Genomic DNA, 21,837 nt, shown 5'->3' on the forward strand with positions numbered 1-21,837 from the left:
CAAAGGCCAATTCCGGTTCAAGCCCACTAAGGGCTAGGAACTAGACGGGAACCGGCAATTACCCGGATCTAGGTGTTAACTTGAGAAGAAGTTTCCAATGAGATCGGATTCCTTCCAAGCTAAGTGGCTTCTAGCCAAGGCCAATACGCTTTTTCAACTTTATAGACGATAATCACCGTGGGTTTGGCTTAATTTCAGAGTAGTTTACGAGAGAGGGCTAGCTTATCGATTGCAATAGTATATTCAGTATCATGGCAAAAGAAAACGTCTCTGATCTCGATTTTGTCGATGATTTCTACTTCTCTGTGCTCTTCGATAATGAAAAGCGCCAGGAAGGCTTTACAGTTTCAGACGCCAAATGTACAGAAGATATGCAATTCAAGGAGGCTCTAATGGGTCGTGTGATCATTTCTCAGATGAAGAAGAATAACCCAACATCGGATTTGATGATTGAAGCACCCCCAGAGCCAAATCACCAGGAAGTTGGTCAGTCCTCCCACAGTTTCTGCGATATTTGTGTGGAAAGCAAAGAAAGTAACCACATGTTTACAACTGATAGATGCCTTCACTCTTACTGCTCCGATTGTATAAGCAAGTATGTAGCTACAAAGATTCAGGAAAGCATTACAGTCATTACTTGTCCTGGATTGAATTGTAAGGCGGTGCTTGAACTGGAAACTTGCAGGGATAAGCTCAACAAGGGAGTGATTGATCTTTGGGAGGAGGCGCTCTGCGAAAAGCTAATCAGCTGTTCGCAGAGATTTTACTGCCCATTTAAGGACTGTTCGGCTATGTTGGTGAATGATAACGAAGGAGAAGACATTAGGGAAGCTGAGTGCCCCTTCTGCAATAGATTGTTTTGTGCTCGATGTTATGTACCTTGGCATTCTGGGGTTGAGTGTGAGGTTTACCAGAGGCTGAATGAGGACGAGAGAGGCAGACAAGATCTGATGGTGATGGAACTTGCTAGGGATAAGAAATGGAGGAGATGTCCCCAGTGCAAATTCTTCGTGGAAAAAACAGAAGGTTGTCTCCGTATACCTTGCAGGTCAGTATTATATGTTCCCATAGGGTGGTGATATATACTTCTGACATTAATTAGGCTTATGAATTTATATATATATATACACACGTTTGATTTCAGCACTATTATACAATGTGAGTTCTTAACATTTTGCAGGTGTAGTTTCCAGTTTTGCTATGCATGTGGATCGGAATGGACAGAAAGTCATCATGGTTGCCAGGAAAACTAGCTTGGCTGGAGTAAGCATGAGAGTGGTATGCATTTACAATACTTCAGGTATACAAGAAACTACTAGGAAGTTGCTTCCCAATGGGGAAAGTTGTTTTCAATAAAGGAGTAAAGCAGATGAAGCTACATCAATGGACAGAAAAGCAAAATGCAGTATAGCTAATGGCATGTTTATATTGTTATATTTATGTAAGGCTTTTACCTTTCATAATGTTTTGAAAGTTTATGACTCAGAAGTAGTACTGAAACAATTGATTTTACATATTTATTTATTATATTTATTGATAAAATTATTTTTTTTATTTGTTATGGATTCTAATTTTACTAAACTTTAAATTTAAAGTTTAGTTTAAAGGTAAATTTTCATTAGAAAATAGATTTTTATTTATTTAATTTTCAAATCAAATAATAGTTTTAAAAATAATTTTCCAATGCAAATTAATATTTTGATCTAAAATTTTAATTTATTTCTAAATTTTATAAAACTAAAATTAAATCAAAGTTAATAAAAATTAAATTAGTAATAATAGAATACTAAGAAATAGAAAAAAAAAATCAATTAATAGATAATTTTACTAATAAATTTATCAATAAAAATTTATTAAAATAAATTATATTTGTTAATAAATAATTATTAATTAATTTGACTATAAAAAGTAAAAAATATGAGAGGAAGGCAAAAAAAAAAAAAGAGAAAAGAGGTAAAATAGTGATTTTCTTTTTGAAAGAGATGGCAAAATGAGAATTTCTCTCATTTTTACTTGAAAAATTGTGAGGGACTTTTGTTGAAATAATAAAAATTGTGTGTTATTGAAATAAAGAGGGACAGAAATAAAACAAAATTGAAGGACTAGGGATAAAATTAATAAGGCAAAATTGAAGGAACCTATAATTGAAATTTGCCTTCTTATATCAATTCTCTCTTCTTCTTATCATGGAAGTTGCCTTAGTTCTCTATCATTGGACAGTTTCATTGAGAGATTAAGCTTTTTGAACTTAGGCTTATTTACTCATAGCCTACTGGAAAACTTTATTAGAAAATTTAAAATATAGTTTTTTTTTACATGTTTTAATATTTTAAATGGAGAATTAATTATTTTTTTTAATTTAATTGAGATTTAAAAAATAATTTTAAGTTGTTTTTTTATAACAAAGGTTTTGGTTTTTTATTCTTTTTTAAATAAAAATAATATTTTTTATAATTAAAAATTATATATAATTTTTTTATAACTCAAGTTGAATAATTATTTAAGAAAATATTTTTTTATTATTAATAAGTGAATTTATTTTTTATTTTTATAAAATAAAAATAAATATTTTTAAAAGAAAATAAAATTCTTTTTAAAAAATAAAAATAATAAATAAAAAATTATTTTCTTTAACTTAATTAAAAGTGTATCATGTCCTTGAATCACTCACATATATGCCTTTGGAGTGTAAAAAAAAAAAAAAAAACTTAAGCTTGTAGTATAGCGTGGGGTCGCGTATTCTGTTCTGCAACGCCTTTTATCTCTTTCCTGGAATATTATAGAATCTACTTGTGCAATTACGATTTGATTAAAGGAATAACAATGGAGCTTGGAGAAAGGATATTGATTTTTTTTTATTAGAATTTTTTTATTTTAATTTATTATTATATAATATAAATTTATTTACTAAAAATTAAATTATATGTTAGAATATAAATTTTAAATATAATTTTAATAATATATATTTTTTTATTAAAATTATAATATTTAAATACATATATATTTAAAAATAAATTAATTTATTAAAAAAATATAATAATATATTATTATCAAGATGTGTTGAGAAGATTCGATATGGAGAGACCTTTTCTCCATCTTCGTCCTACATAATATTAAAGTTGGAGTATAGTTATTGAAATTATTAAAATGAGAAAAAATTGCAAACAACAATCAATAAAATAAGTATCATAAAACTTTAATTTTTAATTTCTTGTGAATTTTACCCTATAAGAATTAAGAAAAAAAAAAAAGAATTATCCTGGGTGCAATCAAGGTTGTATGGTTAGATTTTCAAAATTATTGGTGCAATCAAAATGAAGAAAAATAAGGAAAAATTTAAAATACTAAAAAATTGGGGAAAATTTTAAATATTAAAAATTACAAAAAAAAAGTATGAGTATAATTTTGAAAATAGTTATATTTCCAATGTCATAATTAATTATATATAAATGTATTAATTTTAAATTAAAAAATTAATTGTCCAATAAAAATAAAAAAAAGAAAATTAATAGAAAAATTCTAAAAAAAGTCAAATACAATGAATATAATAATTAAGATAGTTATATTTTCAATATATGGTTATATTTTCAATATCAAAATAATTAATTATATACTCTCTCCGTTTATAAATAATAGTCATATTTAGAGTTATTATGGTATTTAAAAAAATAATTAGATAATCTCATTTTCATAAAAAAAATTAATAATTTACTTAATTATTCTTTTTTAAAAATCTAAAGAAATAAATAACAACGTAACAAATAGCTGATTTAATTAAAAAAGAGGTAATAATATTAATTCTAGAAAATTATATAAATATTTATTGTATTTTATAGAAATAAATAGTAAAATTAAAAAAAAATAATTTTCTTTGATCTTCTAAATGTGATAAATAATTTTAGATAAAATGAAAGCTAAATGTGATTATTATTTATCGATGGAGGGATTATAAATATTTAATTTTAAATAAAATCTGATAAAAATAAGAAAAGTAAAAGAAAATTAAGAGAAAAATTCAAAAATTTATAAAAATTATATATATGTATCAGGTCTAATTCTGTCTTCTTCTTATCATGAAAGTTGCCTTAATTCTCTATTATTGGATAGTTTCATTGAGAGATTTTTTAAAAAAAGTTTTATTAAAATTTGAAAAATAGGTTTAAGTTGTTTTTATTGCTTTTTTTTAATAAAAGTTATGTTTTTTAATTTTTTTAAATGAAAATAATGTTATTTTTATAATTAAAAATTATATTATTTTTTATAATTTAAATTGAATAATTATTTTTAAAAGATTTTTTATATTAAAAATTAAATTTATATTTTACTTTTTAAAAATAAAAATAATTAAAAAAATAAAATTCTATTTAAAAAATAAAAATAATAAAAAAATTGTTCTCTTCAAGTAAAAGAGTGCGTTGGTTCTGCTTCTCCAGAGTTAAGCAAGCAGCGTGGTGTAGGGTCATGGTCGTATATTCTGTCACCTAACACCTTTTGTGTCTTTCCTGGAAAATTATTATTATTAATAATATATGTTCTTTTATTAAAATTATAATATTTAAATATTTAAATATATAAAAATAAATTAATTTTTTAATAAAAATAATAATATATTATTATTATCGGACGGAGAAATCTTTTCCACGTCCCTGCCCTGCATAATATTAGAGTTAGTAAAGATGAGCGTTATTTAATTATAATCAAGTCGAATCAATGAAATTCAGTTATTTTAGTAAAAGTAAATTTAGTTCAATTCATTTTTCAATTAGACATAATAAAAATTTTTTATTTTCGATTATCGATTCTATTACCAAATCAAATTAATTGAAATAATAGAATTTATTAATTAATATATTAATTATAATTTTATTAATAATTTATTATTTATAATTATTATTTTTATTATTTTATAATAATATTTAACGTATAATTATTCTCTTATTAATATTATAAATACAAAAGGATTATAAATATATTTTTATTCATATTTGATTAATTAATTGATAATATAAAATATATATTTTATTTTTTAAGTTAACAATAATTTATAAAATATTTTTTATTTTAATTAATTTATATTTAATTAATATGTCACGACCCAACCTATGGGCCGGACCGACACTAGGACCTGGGCCAGCCTAAAGCCCCCGAGGCCCGTAGTAAGCCTTAACTATTCATTTACCCAACTCTAAGGCCCATTTGGGCCCAATTTCAAGAAAACAAACAGACAGAGTCCGGCCATAAAATGGACTTACCAACGGGGAGTTTTCGACTCACCCGACCTGTAAACACAATATATAGTCAATTGGGGAGCTCAGCTCACCCTCCACATACTCATCAACATAATAAAGCGGAGCTCGGCTCCTCATCCAATCCATCAAAATGACATAGAATATTAAGTTTACGGTGTCCATCATGATAATAATATTACACACCAAATTCATATAATTACTGCTAACACAAGCGGAAATTCTAGGAGTAATTAAATTTAAACAAATATTAATAAACAACTGCAAGTAGAAAAGGAGTTAACCTCAAAGAAATATCCTCCTGTGGCCTGTAAAAATTTTTGAACAGGAGTGAGCGTTCGACTCAGAGAGTAAAATATCAATTTTAACCATAATCTCTATAACTATCTAAAACTAATGCATCCTGTAGAGTGAAATGCAACATCCACATCATTTTCACATCATAACATCAAAAAGGTAATTTGGAGCACTCACGCACTGTAACATCAATCATAATATATGGAGCCGATCCCCATCTGACTCTCTTAAATCCAACTCGTGCCTGAAGAACTCAAATGACTTCCACTTAAATACCAAATCGGGTCCCGAAGAACTCAAGCCGTGTCTACCCCGAAGGACCGGGTCCCAGCGAAGAACTCAAGCCGTGTCTACCCGTCCTATCCATAGTCCACACCACATCACACGCACGCCAACGCACGCACACTGCTCCAAATTACCACAACAACATACATGGCACTTTAACATTTATCAATGCATCAAAAATCGTGCCTAGAGTTTAACTACATAAATATATGCATATAAGTGATGCATGGGCATGATGAACATATAATAATATCGAAATTACAATTAAAATTAATATTCTACTCACAGACTTGACGACAATCACTGTGGCGGCTGGGCGGAGGAAGAAGGCTGTCCCGGCTCACCTGACAATCATATTACATTTATTTAATACAATCTGACTCAACACAAACAAAGAAAAGACCAATACGTCCTAAGTCGTGCCGAAAATCCAGCAGAGTCCCCCCTATACCTAGGACCTACCCAACCTGCAAAAGGGCTAAAAACGCACTTCTATATTCACAATCCATATATCAACAGTTCAATCATATCACACAGCCCCTCCTGGGCCCATCAAATCAATCACCCATCACAATACGCAAAATTTCAATTTAGTCCTTATTATTGATCATTTTTGCAAAAACTGCCCAAACAAGCTCTAAAAATTATAAAACTTTGCCCCGCGGTCCTTAGCAATATTACTAAGCTATTGCAAAAAGAATCGTAATTTTCTAAGCTACCACGAATATTTTATGGATTTTTAATCCTATTTAAGCACTAGAAAATTACGAAAAAGCAAGGTTCGGGTTTACCTTTGCCGATTCCGACTTCGGGAACGCGCTCGGGACGTCTGACAATGGGGGGCTAGCCAAAACCTCGATCCAATTCGGGGACTTTTCCAGAACGGTCCATTCGCCCAAATTTACTTGGCCAATCGCCGAATTTCCGCGAATCGATGATACCTACACGAAGCCCATAACACGGGGGTTAGTACATAAATTTTTCAGAATTTTCTAAGCTCATTAAATGCTCGGAAAAACACCGCGGTTAGTGGAACCCACCGAAAAACGGTGGCGGAAAAATTCGAAATTTATGTCGTTGCGAAGCTCTCGACGAATGGAGCGTGCTGGTGGCCTCGGTTTTCGAGAAATCTAGCCCAAAAGTCGAAATGGGCTAAAATCTTCCCGAGCAAAAATCGGACAATCCGCTCGATGGATTTCGGCGTTCTTGGTGTCTATGGAAAGCTCTCGCCGAGTAGATGATTTTGGACACAAGACCCGGTCCAATCGGATCGGCCGGATTTGGCCGAGGAAGCTGCAGGGGCGTTGTGCTCGTACGGCCGGGCCGGTCAGCGCCGTGGGGTTGGAGAGGAGAGAGAAACGAGAGAGAAGAGGGGAGGGACGACGCGCGCGGGAGGAAGAAAAAGAGAAGAGACCGGTCCGATTCGACCGGTCCAATCCGGTCCGGTTCGATTCGGCCGGTTCGATTCGAAATACAAAATTTTAAATTTTTACTCTGCCTCGGGACCGAAAACGAGGTCCAAAAATTCTGAAAAAATTCCATAAAACTCAGAAAAATACGTAGACTCCAAATATATTTTTAGTTTTGCCACGTGGTCTTTAAATTAATTTTTTAAAAATCATCAAAGTTTATATTTTCGGAAAATCGAACCCGATTTTTAAAATCCGAAAAATCTCAAAAAAATTCCTAAAATTTAAATAAAATTAAAGTATCAAAAATACTCATAAATAATAAAATTTAAAATCTTGGGGTGTTACATAATAATTTTAAATTTAATAAATAATTTAATTAATTAAAAATTTAATACGATTCAATGCAATTAACCAAATAGTTAAGACGTAACTATTTAAATAATTAAAAAAAAAAGTAAAAAGGCAACTAGCAATCAATAAAACGCGTATCATAAAACTTTAATTTTTAATTTCTTGTGAATTCTACCATATAAGAATTAAGAAAAAAAAAAAAAGAATTATCCTTGAGAAAAAGGGACACAATTGGGAAGAGAAATATGTTTGACACCTACCTCACAGTTATCTTTCGCTAAAATGTCATTAAAAATTAACAATGATACAATTTGTGGTAAAAACATTATTTCCTAAAATTACATAATTTCAAATATGAAGACAGAATCTTTAACTTTATGAGATTTCTTTAGATACGAATAATTGAATGTAATACTTTTATTCAGATATCATGTGTAACATCTCACACCTGACTGAGAGCGATCCTCTAAAAGGACATAACTCACTAATAAGGGGGCGAAAATGAACCGAGTCTTATATCGAAAAGGAAAGAAAAAGTGAATGGCCATATAAAGTGACAAATTTTTAACTTGGATAGCACGCTTTTGAATATCAAATAAGGGGTTTAAGGAATAAAGTCATGAAATTCAGTGGGTAAAGTAGATAATACTATTAAAATCTAAGAGAGACGTTATATTATGTATATTTTAAAATTAATATATTCACTATATTAAATCTCATATGAATATTAGCTATGACGTAAAAGAAAATTATATTATAAAATTAATATATATTTACATTAATGTTATTATAATTATTAATATAAAAAATATTATTATGATCAATAATTATAATAAAATTAGGTATATACATTCCTTGTATAAATGTGAAAGGGGTAATTTTCCTTAGGTATATAACGAGTGAATTAACAAAAAGAGTGACTAAAGGACAAAGGAAAAGGGAAAGTCAAGTCAAGTCAAGGAAAAAAAAAAAAAAAAGGAAAGGGAGGAAGTTTAGGAGCATAGTTCCGGAAGGCAATAGGTTTACCCTTGAGAAAAAGTTTTCCAATGAGATCAGATCCCTTCTAAGCGAAGTGACCTCTAGCCAAGGCCAATACGCTTTTTCAACTTTATAGACGATAATCACCGTGGGTTTGGCTTAATTTCAGAGTAGTTTACGAGAGAGCGCTAGCTTATCAATTGCAAGGGCATATTCAGTATCATGGCAAAAGAAAATGTCTCTGATCTCGATTTTGTTGATGATTTCCACTTCCCTGCGCTTTTCGATAATGAAGAGAACCAGGAAGACTTTACAGAAGCCAAACACGCAGAAGAGATGCAATTCCAGGTGGGTTGTGTGATCATTTCTAAGATGAATAAGGATAACCCATCATCGGTTTTGATGACTGAAGCACTTCCAGAGCCAAATCACCAGGAAGATGGTCAGCCCTCCCACAGTTTCTGCGATATTTGTGCGGAAAGAAAAGAAAGTAACCAAATGTTCTCAACTGATAAATGTGTTCATTCTTATTGCTCCGATTGTATAAGCAAACATGTGGCTGCAAAGATTCAGGAAAGCATTACAGTCGTTACTTGTCCAGGATTGAATTGTAAGGCTGTGCTTGAACTGGAAACTTGCAGGATTAAGCTCAACAAGGGAGTGATTGATCTTTGGGAGGATGCGCTCTGCCAGGAGCTAATCAGCGTTTCGCAGAGATTTTACTGCCCATATAAGGACTGTTCGGCCATGTTGGTGAATGATAAAGAAGGACAAGAGATTAGTGAAGCTGAGTGCCCGTTCTGCCATAGATTGTTTTGTGCTCGGTGTCATGTCCCTTGGCATTCTGGCGTTGATTGTGAGGTGTTCCAGAAGCTGAATGAGGACGAGAGAGGGAGAGAAGATCTGATGGTGATGGAACTTGCTAGGGATCAGAAATGGAGCAGATGTCCCCAATGCAAATTCTACGTGGAAAGAACAGAAGGTTGCCCGCATATGACTTGCAGGTCCGTATTACATGTTCTCATAGGATGGTGATACATAATTCTGACATTAATTAGTGTTATGACTATACCTATGCAATTGATTTCAGTACTATTCTACAATGTGGTTCTGAACATTTTGCTATCACCCTTTGATTTTAATTACTAATTATTTCTACCTTGACATGAACTAAAGCTGAATTTTAAATGTTTTTTTTGCTTGTCGCTTCATTTTAAATGTTGAAAATTGTTTGATGTAACTGATAAGTTTTGTCTCTTCTCGTTTTCATGACGTAAGGTTATGAATTTGAATTACATGGAGGTTTTCTGAGACAAGGTAAGGTAATGAAAGTTAAGTAATTTTGAGGTAGTTTCTGGGGTTGAGTTAAATTCAGTCTATTTTTTCAATGTGGTATCAGAATTTACCTACTTGTTGAATCAAATTTCACATTATAAATGTTCATGTCTAGGTATGATTCCGTGTTACTGGTGATTATATATAATCGCAGGTGTGGTTTCCAGTTTTGCTATGGATGTGAATCGGAGTGGACAGAAAGTCATGGTGGTTGCTCGAGAAACTAGCTTGGCTGGAGAAAGCATGAGTGTGGAATGCATTTACAATACTTTAAGGCATAAAAGAAACTACCAGGAAGTTGCTTCTTCAATGGGGAAAGTTGTTTTTCAAGAAAGGAGTAAAGCAGATGGCGCTATATGAATGGTTAGAAAAAAGCAAAATGCACTATAAGTTATGGCATGTTTATATTCATATATTTATGTAATGCATTTAGCTTTTCTAATGTTTTGAGAGTTTATGACTCAAAAGCAAAAACTGTTTGTCTACTAGTATTTGATGCAATTCATTTTACATGTTTGCTTGATTTCTATTTTTTTAAATATTTTTTAATTAAAAAATTAAAAAAATCATTTTTATTGGAACAAATAATTTATTATGAACGAAGCTTTTTTACTTGTAAGTGATTTACTATGCAAAATTTTGATAATTAATTTTATAGATAATTTCATAAAATTAAAAAAAAAAAAAATGGATGAATAGATGCTCCCTGGTCCTGTTTTTGATTGAAATGGTGGAGTTTATGGGCTTAAATTTGTCCATATCCAATAATGAAATGCTTTAAGATTTGAAATCTGTATGTTTATGATAATTATTCTTTTTCACATGCTTTAACAGAGTTTTTATCGTTAACTTATAAGTAATCGGCTTATAAGCTTTAAATAGAAATTAATTTATTTATTTATAATAAATTTTAGATTTTACAAGTTAAGTTTAGGGATCTAATATTTTATTTTGATATTTATAATTTATGTATTTATAATTTAGTTTGATTAACTATTTTATTTTATTATTTTCTTTTAATTTTTAAAATTTTATTATAAATTTCATTTAATATCTCTTTTTAATATTTTAATAATAAATATACTTATAAGTTATTTTTTATTAAATACATTAATTATTTATCAATCACTTTAACTTTTTATAAATATTTTTTTAATATTTTATATACCTAAATAGTAAATTTTAAAGATTACAGATTTTACCATACAAATTATTGAAAAAAAATGTACAAATTGTTAAGTATTTAATATTATTAAAAATATATATTTTCTTTTCTAATAAATTTGCAAATTTATTTTTTTATTAATTTATTTTCTAATAATTTTAATTTATATAATAATATTTTAAATCTATTGTTTATTACTTTATATTTTTTTTATTAATTTTTATGTTGATTAAAATTTTTCTCTTAAATTTTTTAACGGAGACTTCATAATAAAAATAATAAAAAAATATACTAATATAATAAAACTATTAATTAAAGATATAGAATAATTTTAGATTGATTAAATTATATGGTCATTTCCATCACTTTAAAATATTAATTTTTTATATCCTCTTAATAAATTAAAAAATATAATATATTATAATGCTATTTTATTTATTAATATTAATATTATTCTTAAAAAATAATATTAATAATTTAAAAAATGTAGTAGTAAAAAGAAAAAAAATATATATATATATATTACTAATTATTCATAATCACATTTAAATGAAAAATTTTTGATAATTAATTATTAAATAAAATAATTATTTAAATTATAAAATTAAGATAATAATTACAATAATAAAAATACTTAAAAAATAAATATTTAATATAAAAAATAATAATTATCATAAAAAAATTAATTAATTAATCTATATATAATATGTGTCACATGACAATACTAAAAAAACATTTTACCTACTTTATAGAGACAGATAGATAGTTGTTAAAGTAAATAATTTTATAATTTATTATAAAATATTAAAAATAAAAGAAATAGAAATGCAGAAAATAAATATAAAAATTTCATTATTTTATTTTATTTTATTTAAGCAATTCTTTATATTATTATATTACTCCAACAAAATCAATGCTTTATGACTAAATATTTGAATTGCAAGTACCGCAATTATCTAAAATTTAATTAGATCATAGCCCACAAAAATGCTTAATCATCAATTAGTTTAAAGCTGGATGGACCCCATCCACTATCGGACGATCGTTTTTGTTCACAGGAAGCAGAGCACAGCACAGCACACAGACACAGCTCACTCTGTGGCGCCAAATACTCCCTAAAAAACAAACCTCACCCGTTAAAATGATTAAAACCAGCAACGACGATAACAGCTACGCTATTCAATGGCTCTATTCAACGCTCTCTCTTCTTCTCTTTTCAGACCCCAGACTTTCTTCACAAAAATACCCTCAATTTCGTCTCACAACAGAATCTCACAACTCCCGTTAACTCTTTCCTGCTCAACTTCAAAATCTCCGTCTCCTGATTTCGATGATGAGAGAACCGATAAGAAAAGGCCAAACCAGAGACTGTCGGAGCAGTCTTCTTGGGAGGCCAAGGATTTGGAGGGGAGAGACTATCTCTACCGGCTGGGGAAAGAGGCCGATAACATGAACATCGCCGTCGGAGCCAGGGATGGAGTCATCGATCCTCTCTTTGCCGGAAATTTTCTAGGCCGAGACTGTAATATTGCTTTCTCGTTTTTCTGTTTCTTATTTCTTATAGCAATTTCGCGTTTCTGGTTTTTGATTTTCTTTATTTGTATTTTGAATTTTTTTTTTTTTTTACATAATTGCAGCGGATATTGTGTTTGATTACCGTCAGAAGGTGACGAGGTCCTTTGAGTACCTTAAAGGCGATTATTATATAGCTCCCGTGTTCTTGGTAAATTCTGCTTACTTGCTGATACTCAATTACCTGCGAAATGTGGAGTGTTATGATTGTTGTGTTACGTTCATTTTGTGGAAAATTTTGCAATGATTTTCTTCCGCTTGGCTTAATGTTGTGCAAAACCTTTGGAGAAATATAATTTTACTCTGCAAATTGCCTTTTCTTTTCCGTTACTTCCTTCGCTCCTTTTCTAATTTATCTGTAGGTCATGACCTTGGATATTCATTGTGTTCAAATTTTGTGCTTTGTTTTTGACAGGATAAAGTTGGTAAGTTGTAGGTTTCCCCAAAGGTGAAGAAACTATGATGAATTATGTTGCAGTAAGAAAAGTTGGTAGAAATGAAATTGTCATCCTATCACCTTGATGTCTTATTTGCAAAGTGGTTATATTTGATGTCATGTCTAGGTCATTTTTCGGCCTTTACTTTGCTAAGCATTCTTCTTATGTATAATCTAATATCCTTGTCTGTAACAGCATATATGTATCGAAGTGTATGTGAAGATAATCAAGATATTAAGTTTAATCTAAGGCATTTTTGGTGCATGTTATTTGAAGCTTTTCCCTGTTGTAATCCATGTTCCATCTTTTGTGTAATTAGACTGAATGGAATGACTTTGTTGTTAAGCTAGTCATCAGATTGAAAAGCTATTAGCTATTTCCATCCTGAATCATTTTCCCTCTAATTTGATCCAATCTTCTTTTTGGATAAGCCAATACTGAACAATCTTAAGCTATCTTTGTTTTATGGCTTTTCCAAATCTGTTTCTTTACATACAAGTGTGTATTGCAGATTTATGGCATCTTAGATTCTGTAATTAATAGTTAATCTTTGCTTAATGGAATTACCTTTATGCTCACCTCAGGAACATAGTTGATGTCTGATGTGATCAGAGCAATATAACTAACAATTTGCTGACCTAAGCAGATGTTATTTCTGATGGGGGTGTTCGGTTCCAGTTTCACTATGATTCTAGCTAAGAACGGGAACCAAACCAAAACTTTGGTTCTTTGAATTTTAAGAACCAGACTTGGAACCAAATTTCGGTTTTGATTCCGATTCAGTTCTAGGCAATGTCGGTACCGTTCCCATTCTAGTTTCCGTTCTTTCTTATTTCAATTTTGGTTCTAATTTCATTTCAAACCTCGATTTTTACACTCAAAACTACAACATTCTTGTGTTCATTTTAAAATAGAAAATATAATCTTAATTTCTAATATGAATACAACAATAAAAATAATAATACTAAAATTAAAATAATAATATTAATATCAAAAATATATTCCTTAATAAGAATTTTATATTATCTTTTACATATTTCTTAATTATATAGTATTTAACTAAAAGATACATATATAGTTAAGAATTGAAAAGTACATTATATGATTAACATGTGATTTAGTCATATAATTAAGGATTATAAGATGATTTAATGTATTTAATACTAAAATTATTTAAAAAAATTAGAAAAATAAAAAATAATATGAAATATTATGTAGAACCAGAACTGAACCAAAACAATAAAATAAGTACTGTTTGGTTCTTATAGTAATGGTTCTTTTTTGGTTATGGTACGGTTCAGTACGGTTTTTCGGTTCTGTTCAAAACCTCCAAGAATTTTGCATAGCCCTACTCTCTGACAATATTTTGTACATTAGCCTTCAGTGTTAGTTGGTAATTAACATTCATGGTAGCGTCTTCTTGTGTCATTTGATGGTAGATTAAAAATTTCCATTGTCTCTTGATAAGAAGCATCACTTTTCAAGGGTCCCTTTGGCTAGTTTGTGTTCATTACATGTTGAAAGTTGCTGTTATAGAGGTCAAAATTTTTCCTAGAAATTCTTTATTGGCATAGAATATAACATAGATGTCTCAATCTTAGGCAGAGAAGGAAATTGCTTGACCATTTACTTGTAGTTGATATAATCATGCATCTGCAGCTGAACACTTACAATACTTATTAATTGATCAATCGAGCTTAATTATACATGAATTAATTGACAGGTATAGGATAGGCTTCTTCCTGGAAAATTATAATTCATTTACTTTACTTGTGCATAGGTTGCTAGAAACTTGATGCAATCTGTGTATGCTGGCATAATTAGAATATTAGGTGCACCATAAGATAGATATAGTCAAAGGGCAAATAAAATAGACTTGCCAACTGATAAAATTTAGCTGCATCCACAAAATGTCTTAGTTTTATTCAATTATATGGTATATGGTGACATAAAATTTGCATGATTAGGAGCAAAAGGATTTCAAATTTGTGGTTCTGAAATTATTTAACCTGTGGCTTCCATAGGAGCTTTTGGGAAGGCTCCTGTTTTCATTTAATATAATCATATAAGCCTTCAAGGGGCAACAGATGAATTTAGGTACACCTCTTGTGATTTTGTGGCAGATGAATAAATTGTAATCTTTCACTATGAGCTTCTGTTATGCCTACTGAATTTTGTCATGTACCACATAACATTTTCATTGTGTATTGCTGCTAACAGTCTTCTGTATATGTTCTGCTGTTATTGCAGTATGTTTCATTGTGAAGAACTACATAGCTCATCTTCTTAATACCAAAGTTCCGTTGATCCTAGGTATTAATTCATAGTTATTTTCATTGTCAATGTTAAGAAATGCTGGGTAGAGTTGGTTCACAATTTCCTGTCATCTCTCTCTCCTTTTTTTTTTTTTTTCTTTTTTTTAAAATTTGGTCTTGCTTTAAAATGGCATATAATTGTATCCTTAAAGAGATATGTTTAACTTACATTAGTAGGGCGTTTTCCTACATACATTTCTAAACCAGTTAGTAAAAGCCAATTATCTTGTGCTTGTGTCAACTAGTGTTGTGTTTCTAATAAACGCTGTTATACCATCTAAGGTATGTGGCTTCACATTCTTCCACATGAGTAGATTGACATTCTTAATTTTAAGTGATCACAATATTAATTTATCTCATACAGGTATTTGGGGAGGAAAGGGGCAGGGAAAATCATTTCAGACTGAACTTATTTTTCAAGCTATGGGGATTGAACCAGTAATTATGTCTGCTGGAGAATTAGAATCAGAAAGGGCTGGTAAGTAAGATGGGTTTCTAGCATTCCTCTAATAAATAAAGTTTTTTTTTGTTATGTCTATGTTAATTGTGAAAGCAGACTCATATGTAATATTTTTGTTCCGTTTACAGGAGAACCAGGAAAATTGATTCGTGAACGCTATAGAACAGCTTCTCAAGTGGTCCAGAACCAAGTTAGAAGCTTTACTATTCTCACTCTTGGTATATGTATGTCTAGGTCATGAAGTTCATAGTGTTTTATATGCGATTTTCCTACAATATCATTTCATTTTCATTTTTACACCTTAATGTGTTGGCCTTGTGAATCTTCTTGTCTTAAATGAAATTCCACGCATTAACCCCGAAACTCCTGAAAATGATAATAGCAACAAATAAGATCAAAGATTTTGATAATGAATACACATACACTCTAGTTTGAAAGGTTTAGTTTTCATATTGTTCTACCAATAAAAGACTTTTGTGCTGTAACTTGATGACCTTCTTTGAGTCATTTATCCAACTTAGCCAGTTTCCCTTAACTAATGCAGGGCAAGATGAGCTGTTTGATGATCAATGATATTGATGCTGGCCTTGGTAGATTTGGTAAGCTACAGCTACACTAAGATTTGGACTTGTGAATTTGAACTGAATGATATAATTGCACAGTGTTAGCATTTTTTGCCATTAATTACAGTGTAATTAAATGTCTGTTCTATGTTGCATTGTGTTTTTAGCTTCAAAGTTCTCATCTTACAGTAGATGTCACATTTTGAATTTTTCTCTCTCGTTCATTTCTTTATTGTGGAACTTACACCATTTTGTTTTGTTTAGGAAACACTCAAATGACAGTGAACAATCAAATTGTTGTTGGGACTCTAATGAATCTGTCAGATAACCCTACAAGAGTGAGTATTGGACAAGACTGGCGAGAATCAGATGTCACAAACAGAGTTCCTATCATTGTGACTGGAAATGACTTTTCAACGATTTATGCCCCCTTGATTCGTGATGGAAGAATGGAAAAATTTTACTGGTACATGATTCATGAAGCAATATGGCGTTTCATTTTAGATCTTTCCTTGCTTGTTTTATACAATCAACAATTAGTGCTGTTAGCTTGCAATTTAGCTATCTCTGAATAGGGCGCTTGCTAAAAATAACATGTCATGACACTTTTGTTTATAGCACAAGTTCATCATCCTTAGCGGTATGAACAGGCACATACTCACTCTACCTTGTGCTGAAATATTTGATCAATAAATGGAGGTGGCCAACATTCGAACTCTAAACCTTTTGGTCTGAGAGACTCTAATATCATGTTAAGAAACCACTCAACTTGAAAGCTTAAGCCTGTAGGTGAGGGCTCCAAAAATAGTTTTATATCTTTAACACTTACAGTTACAATCAATTAGCAAACTGAATTAACACATTTTAGTTAATTTAGTTTGGCCTTGTAAGAGAAAGGTTCTCATTTTGGTTTTGGAACTTCTGAGACTAACTAGAGAAAATAAACTGAATCGCAATTTAATCTAACACATTGCTTCTGCCACCAAACTGGATTCTAGCAACTATTGATTTCTTTAACTTTGTTGCTACCAAACTTCACTACTTCTTTACCAAATTCAGGCCAAAAAAACAACCCTTTCTTTTATAGTTCCATAGCCATAAGCTAGTGTCAACAGATGCTCATGTTGGTGATATGCCAATCAGGGCGTTGTTGTTTTAGATTTTGTGAAGTAGTAACTTTTAATCTGAAGATTTAGTTGCAGTCATGGCCAGCAGTAATGAGAATTTTTTGAAAAATTAGCTCACAAAAGAAGGGTTTATATGTATGTTTTAATGTTTGCAATGCACCATACTTAAGTAGGCCTTAAAACCAATATGCAATGGCAATGTGTAGCTGCTGTTATTTAAAGATGTGTTGCTGATGTGATTAAAACCTCTAAGAATAAAGCCCTACTATAGTAACTTTGACAAAACTTCTCTTAGAAGATCAATTCCAATAACTGCTGTATAAGACAAAATTTTTAATGACTAATATTTTCTCTGTATCATGATTCAAGTTGTTTTGCTGAGTTTTATGCTTGATCACAGCATTGGATTTACTAGGTTATTTATTTCTTGTTTCAAGTATTTAATTTTAGAGATCTGGTCTGTCTTTCTTTTTCTTTCTTTTTTGGTTAAAGTGATTGAGCTACATTGACATCCAAAATGTTGTGTCACAGGCAACCTGACCGTGAAGATATTGTGAACATTGTTCACAGAATGTATGAAGAGGATGGCGTATCTAGAGATGAGGTTATAAGCATTGTAAACACATTTCCTAATCAAGGTATCTTTACATTCTTCCTTCCCCTATTTACTATACTTTCATGATGCATTTCATTTGGTGTTTAATTGATATGATTGTAACATCAACTATGAATTTAATGGTGATATTTTACCTGTTTATCATATGTGCTTGAAGATCTTTAGGAGAAATATAAAAAGATGGTGTGGAATTCTGATTCATGTCAAATGTTTCAGTGATTATGTGCTAAATATTCGCTGTATGGTAACGGTTTATATTATCTCAGTATACTATATGTTACTTACTGTCCAATTTGAGTTTATGTAGTGTTATCCTGTTCTCGTCATTTGGGAGTTCACAGTCATATCAAGAGAACAAGGGACCAAGGAAACTTGAGTATATTATGCTCCCTCATTGCTTTGTCATATATGATACAAATTGAGAAGAACTATACAGAGCACTGATTCAGGAAGAGAAAGTGTTGCCAAACTTTCTTAGCTTTTAAAATGGTTTGGTGTTGTGAAGGGATGGCGAGATGCTAAGCTTGAAGGAATGAAAATGTAAAAGTTAGATTATGCATTGGCAGTGCCTGAAATGTGAAACCTACCCTTGGTAAAGGAGACCTTAGTCATCTATGGAGATGCAGGACACTCCTTTGATCATTATTAGACCATCAGTGATTTGTTATAGAGAAAGAATAGTTTCTTGTCAATCAGAATCTTGCCTAAGTCCTAGGAACCAAAGCCCCTTTTTCTGTTCCAGGGCTAGAAGGGTGCATTTCAAACTGAGCCAACCTTCTCTGGGGCAAAACATTTTTGTTATCATGCAGCCATTAGAGAACAGTGCAAATTACTGATTGCCTTAGAATGAAAGGATGAAACTGTCACAATTGCTGCTGTTTCCTAGAGTTATGAAAGCTATTGCTTACAATGATCCGTGCACACAGCATAACTGTTGGCATCACATCTGACTAAGTGATAGTTTGATTATGAGGATCCTGTTAGAATCCAAACTGCAGCTGTTCTCCAGGTGATAAGATGTGTTGTCTGGTCTCAGATTCTTGCGAGACTTAGATACCTAAAATCTGGACTTGCAACACTCTTGATATACTGGACTGGATTATGAGTTTATAACATATCTTGTCCATAGCATACCCCAGGGAAAATGTGATGAATTCTTGGAGCAAAATGCATTCTAGATCTAGCCATATAACTTTCCCAATGTAGTTATAGTAAAATATGTAAGGGAAATCCGACCAACATTTATCCTTATACTTTGGCATGCAGTGAAATTATTTTGCGTAATCTAGAAAGCTGATTTCCTTTTTTTTTTTTTGGCACCGTTCTCTTAACAATATACTATCTTTCTTTTAATTCTTGAATATAATGATGCACTCAATAGTTATGAAGTACATTAACTTTTATTTTATTTTATTGATCTGCATAAACTTATTTTTCATTTTGCAATCCACTTTCCTTTATTTATTTGTTTTTGGGGGATGATTGGGCAGCTCTGGACTTCTATGGAGCTCTAAGGTCACGAACTTATGACAAGTCAATTTCTAAGGTTTGTGACTCTTTTGTTTTGAGTCTGAAAGGATTTGCATCTGTTTAGACTTGGCTGTTCTCTTGCAAATAGATTTTGAAATTTTATTGTTATTTACCTACTAAATTCCTTCGATTTAAATTCAAATGGGAGAAGTGTATGCATGAACATGCATGGTTATAATTGAAATTATGGCAGATTTTGATAATGAGCAGTTCAGTGTTGGAAATAGGAGAAAAACAAGATGATTCAACTTTAATGAATGTTTGTTTGTTTCATCATCCAAATTGCTTTCTATTACCATTGGTAATTTTCTGCTGTCCCTATAGCTTGAGAAGGAAAAGTGGCTTTAGTGGCACTTAGTTTCAGTACATGAACTTGATACTTAAAATTTCCCCTTTTCATCCCTACTTCCAAATTCCAATGGAACAGTGTTAAACCTGAAATTATGTTGCCACTTTTGGAAAAGATCATATATTATTTCAAAATTGTCTTTTACTACTGCGCAATTACCTGCTTTGACTATATTTCACCATGTTCAGTGATTGACAGCAATTATATACACACATATCAATGTAGTGCATACCTTAAGACCAATAAAGACTGTGAACACTAGATGTAATACACTTGATTAGACATCAAAAGCTTTTAATATTGCTTATTAAATTCATATCAATGATTTGTTTTTATTTACACGGGCAATAGAAGTAAGATTTTTTTGAGTTAGCAGGTAGTATAATGAACTTCTCTACTTCAAATTCCTAAAAATTGTTAGCTGCGCTTTGCAATATTTAAGGTATCAGGTTTTCCTGAATAATTTGTTTCTAGTTGTGTAATATTGTGTAAGAAGATATTGTTGGTAAATTTGGCCTTAAAGCTTAAAGGTATTAGTTTCTCTAAAAAGGAGTGAAAATCATTGAATTATATATACAAGTTTATGGTCTAACTCTTGATCCATTGTAGTGGATTGATGACATCGGCGGTGTTGAAAATCTTGGTGACACCCTTCTGAAACGAAGAAAGAATGAAGAACTTCCTGTGTTTACTCCCCCAAGGGTAGTGCAACGAACTTCCTGCTTTCTTCTTTTTTCTCCCCCTTTTGTTTGGGGATTCTTCTTTCCTTCATTCTGTTGTTTGGGTGTAGGAATGCAGGGATAATGATTTCCTTTAAAACCATTCTTTTAGGAGTCACTATTGCTAGTAACACAATTGTTCTGTACTGAAGTAAGGATTTAGATTTATTCTATTGATGCCAGAAAATGAATTCTGCAGTAGATTGAACAAGAACATTTATGCGGCGTGAACATTTTCTCTGAAAGTTTCTTTGTTTTCTTCTTTCCATCATTCGACTAGTTTCATTCATCCTAAATGTTTATATAGGTACAGTGGCATAAATTTTTTTTTTCTCTGTTTGAACAGCAAACATTGGAGGCTTTGCTTGAATCAGGCTATTCTCTCATCAAAGAACAACAGCTGATAATGGAGAATAAACTTTCAAAGGAATACATGAAGAACATTGACGACTAGAAAAGAGTATGCCTTTGCACTCAGTTTTGCATGCTACCCAGTGAATTCTTTAATTATTCGATGTCTGGAAGAGAGAGAAAAACTGAAAGATTTAAATCAAATGAAGAAAATTATTTGTAATAATTAGAGAAATTATTTGCAAGTAGAAAAGAACTTGGGCGCTGAGCATGATTTCACTTTCCTTGGTCTCTAGGTCTGCCATGGATTACGTATATAATTATAACCTGATGAGAATTTGTTGTGTTTCTTTTTTAATTGATTGGGTTCCGATCTATCTCACGGTACTATTAAATCAAAGCTCATTTGTCTATATTAAAGTGTATGGTCCAGCATTCTATACCTCACCAATAGAGAATTATTATATGAGAAAAATCAAGGAGGGACCATGATTTAGATAGGAACCAAAATTTTTTATTTTGTCATTTGTGAAATTGAATGAAAATATACATCTTATTCAGGAAAAAAACTCTAAAATGGTTGGGATATAAGTGTTGATTTTGCTGCTGATAGATAGTTTTCTCTATCTCCCTGAATCCTGAATGGAAGCAACCGAACCAATAGATTCTGATTTCAACCAATGGGTTTATTACTAAATGGATGAAGTCTATCTTGGTAGATCAAAACGA

General features: G+C 30.9%; 3 protein-coding genes across 6 annotated transcripts; all 3 read left to right on the plus strand.

Moving 5' to 3' along the window:
• LOC110651151 (E3 ubiquitin-protein ligase RSL1) lies at positions 1-1,552 on the plus strand. Of its 3 annotated transcripts, XM_058148692.1 has the most exons (3): positions 45-595; positions 686-1,048; positions 1,181-1,552. In XM_058148692.1, exons 1-3 carry the CDS (start codon positions 252-254, stop codon positions 1,251-1,253), a joined length of 780 nt encoding a protein of 259 aa, XP_058004675.1. In that variant the 5' UTR covers positions 45-251; the 3' UTR covers positions 1,254-1,552. The 3 variants fall into 3 exon arrangements, with proteins under 3 accessions (XP_021662083.2, XP_058004675.1, XP_021662082.2); XM_021806391.2 differs by having other exon boundaries at positions 1-1,048; positions 1,187-1,552; XM_021806390.2 differs by having other exon boundaries at positions 53-1,048.
• A 7,028-nt stretch (positions 1,553-8,580) lies between these two features.
• On the plus strand, positions 8,581-10,427 carry LOC110651045 (E3 ubiquitin-protein ligase RSL1). 2 transcript variants are annotated; one of them, XM_058148694.1, is made up of 3 exons: positions 8,581-9,573; positions 9,848-9,886; positions 10,059-10,196. In XM_058148694.1, exons 1-2 carry the CDS (start codon positions 8,792-8,794, stop codon positions 9,852-9,854), a joined length of 789 nt encoding a protein of 262 aa, XP_058004677.1. In that variant the 5' UTR covers positions 8,581-8,791; the 3' UTR covers positions 9,855-9,886; positions 10,059-10,196. The 2 variants fall into 2 exon arrangements, with proteins under 2 accessions (XP_058004677.1, XP_058004676.1); XM_058148693.1 differs by lacking the exon at positions 9,848-9,886 and having other exon boundaries at positions 8,592-9,573; positions 10,059-10,427.
• Positions 10,428-12,137: 1,710 nt separating this feature from the next.
• On the plus strand, positions 12,138-21,485 carry LOC110649759 (ribulose bisphosphate carboxylase/oxygenase activase, chloroplastic). The gene is made up of 12 exons (XM_021804806.2): positions 12,138-12,591; positions 12,707-12,792; positions 13,057-13,066; positions 15,329-15,391; positions 15,758-15,871; positions 15,982-16,043; positions 16,398-16,452; positions 16,681-16,882; positions 18,075-18,181; positions 19,650-19,705; positions 20,648-20,740; positions 21,104-21,485. Exons 1-12 carry the CDS (start codon positions 12,252-12,254, stop codon positions 21,209-21,211), a joined length of 1,296 nt encoding a protein of 431 aa, XP_021660498.2. The 5' UTR covers positions 12,138-12,251; the 3' UTR covers positions 21,212-21,485.
• The last annotated feature ends 352 nt before the right edge of the window (positions 21,486-21,837 follow it).

Source organism: Hevea brasiliensis, chromosome 6 (genome assembly GCF_030052815.1).
Source record: "Hevea brasiliensis isolate MT/VB/25A 57/8 chromosome 6, ASM3005281v1, whole genome shotgun sequence".
NCBI classification, from domain to species: Eukaryota; Viridiplantae; Streptophyta; class Magnoliopsida; order Malpighiales; family Euphorbiaceae; genus Hevea; species Hevea brasiliensis.

Bases quoted from the DNA above. Each gene is read 5' to 3' on its own strand.
- LOC110651151 (XM_021806390.2), top strand. From the start codon at position 252: ATGGCAAAAGAAAACGTCTCTGATCTCGATTTTGTCGATGATTTCTAC. The intron at 1,049-1,180 runs GTCAGTATTATA...AACATTTTGCAG, and splicing joins TGTCTCCGTATACCTTGCAG to GTGTAGTTTCCAGTTTTGCT.
- LOC110649759 (XM_021804806.2), top strand. From the start codon at position 12,252: ATGGCTCTATTCAACGCTCTCTCTTCTTCTCTTTTCAGACCCCAGACT. The intron at 18,182-19,649 runs GTATCTTTACAT...ATGATTGGGCAG, and splicing joins AAACACATTTCCTAATCAAG to CTCTGGACTTCTATGGAGCT. The intron at 19,706-20,647 runs GTTTGTGACTCT...GATCCATTGTAG, and splicing joins ATGACAAGTCAATTTCTAAG to TGGATTGATGACATCGGCGG.
- LOC110651045 (XM_058148693.1), top strand. From the start codon at position 8,792: ATGGCAAAAGAAAATGTCTCTGATCTCGATTTTGTTGATGATTTCCAC. The intron at 9,574-10,058 runs GTCCGTATTACA...ATATAATCGCAG, and splicing joins TGCCCGCATATGACTTGCAG to GTGTGGTTTCCAGTTTTGCT.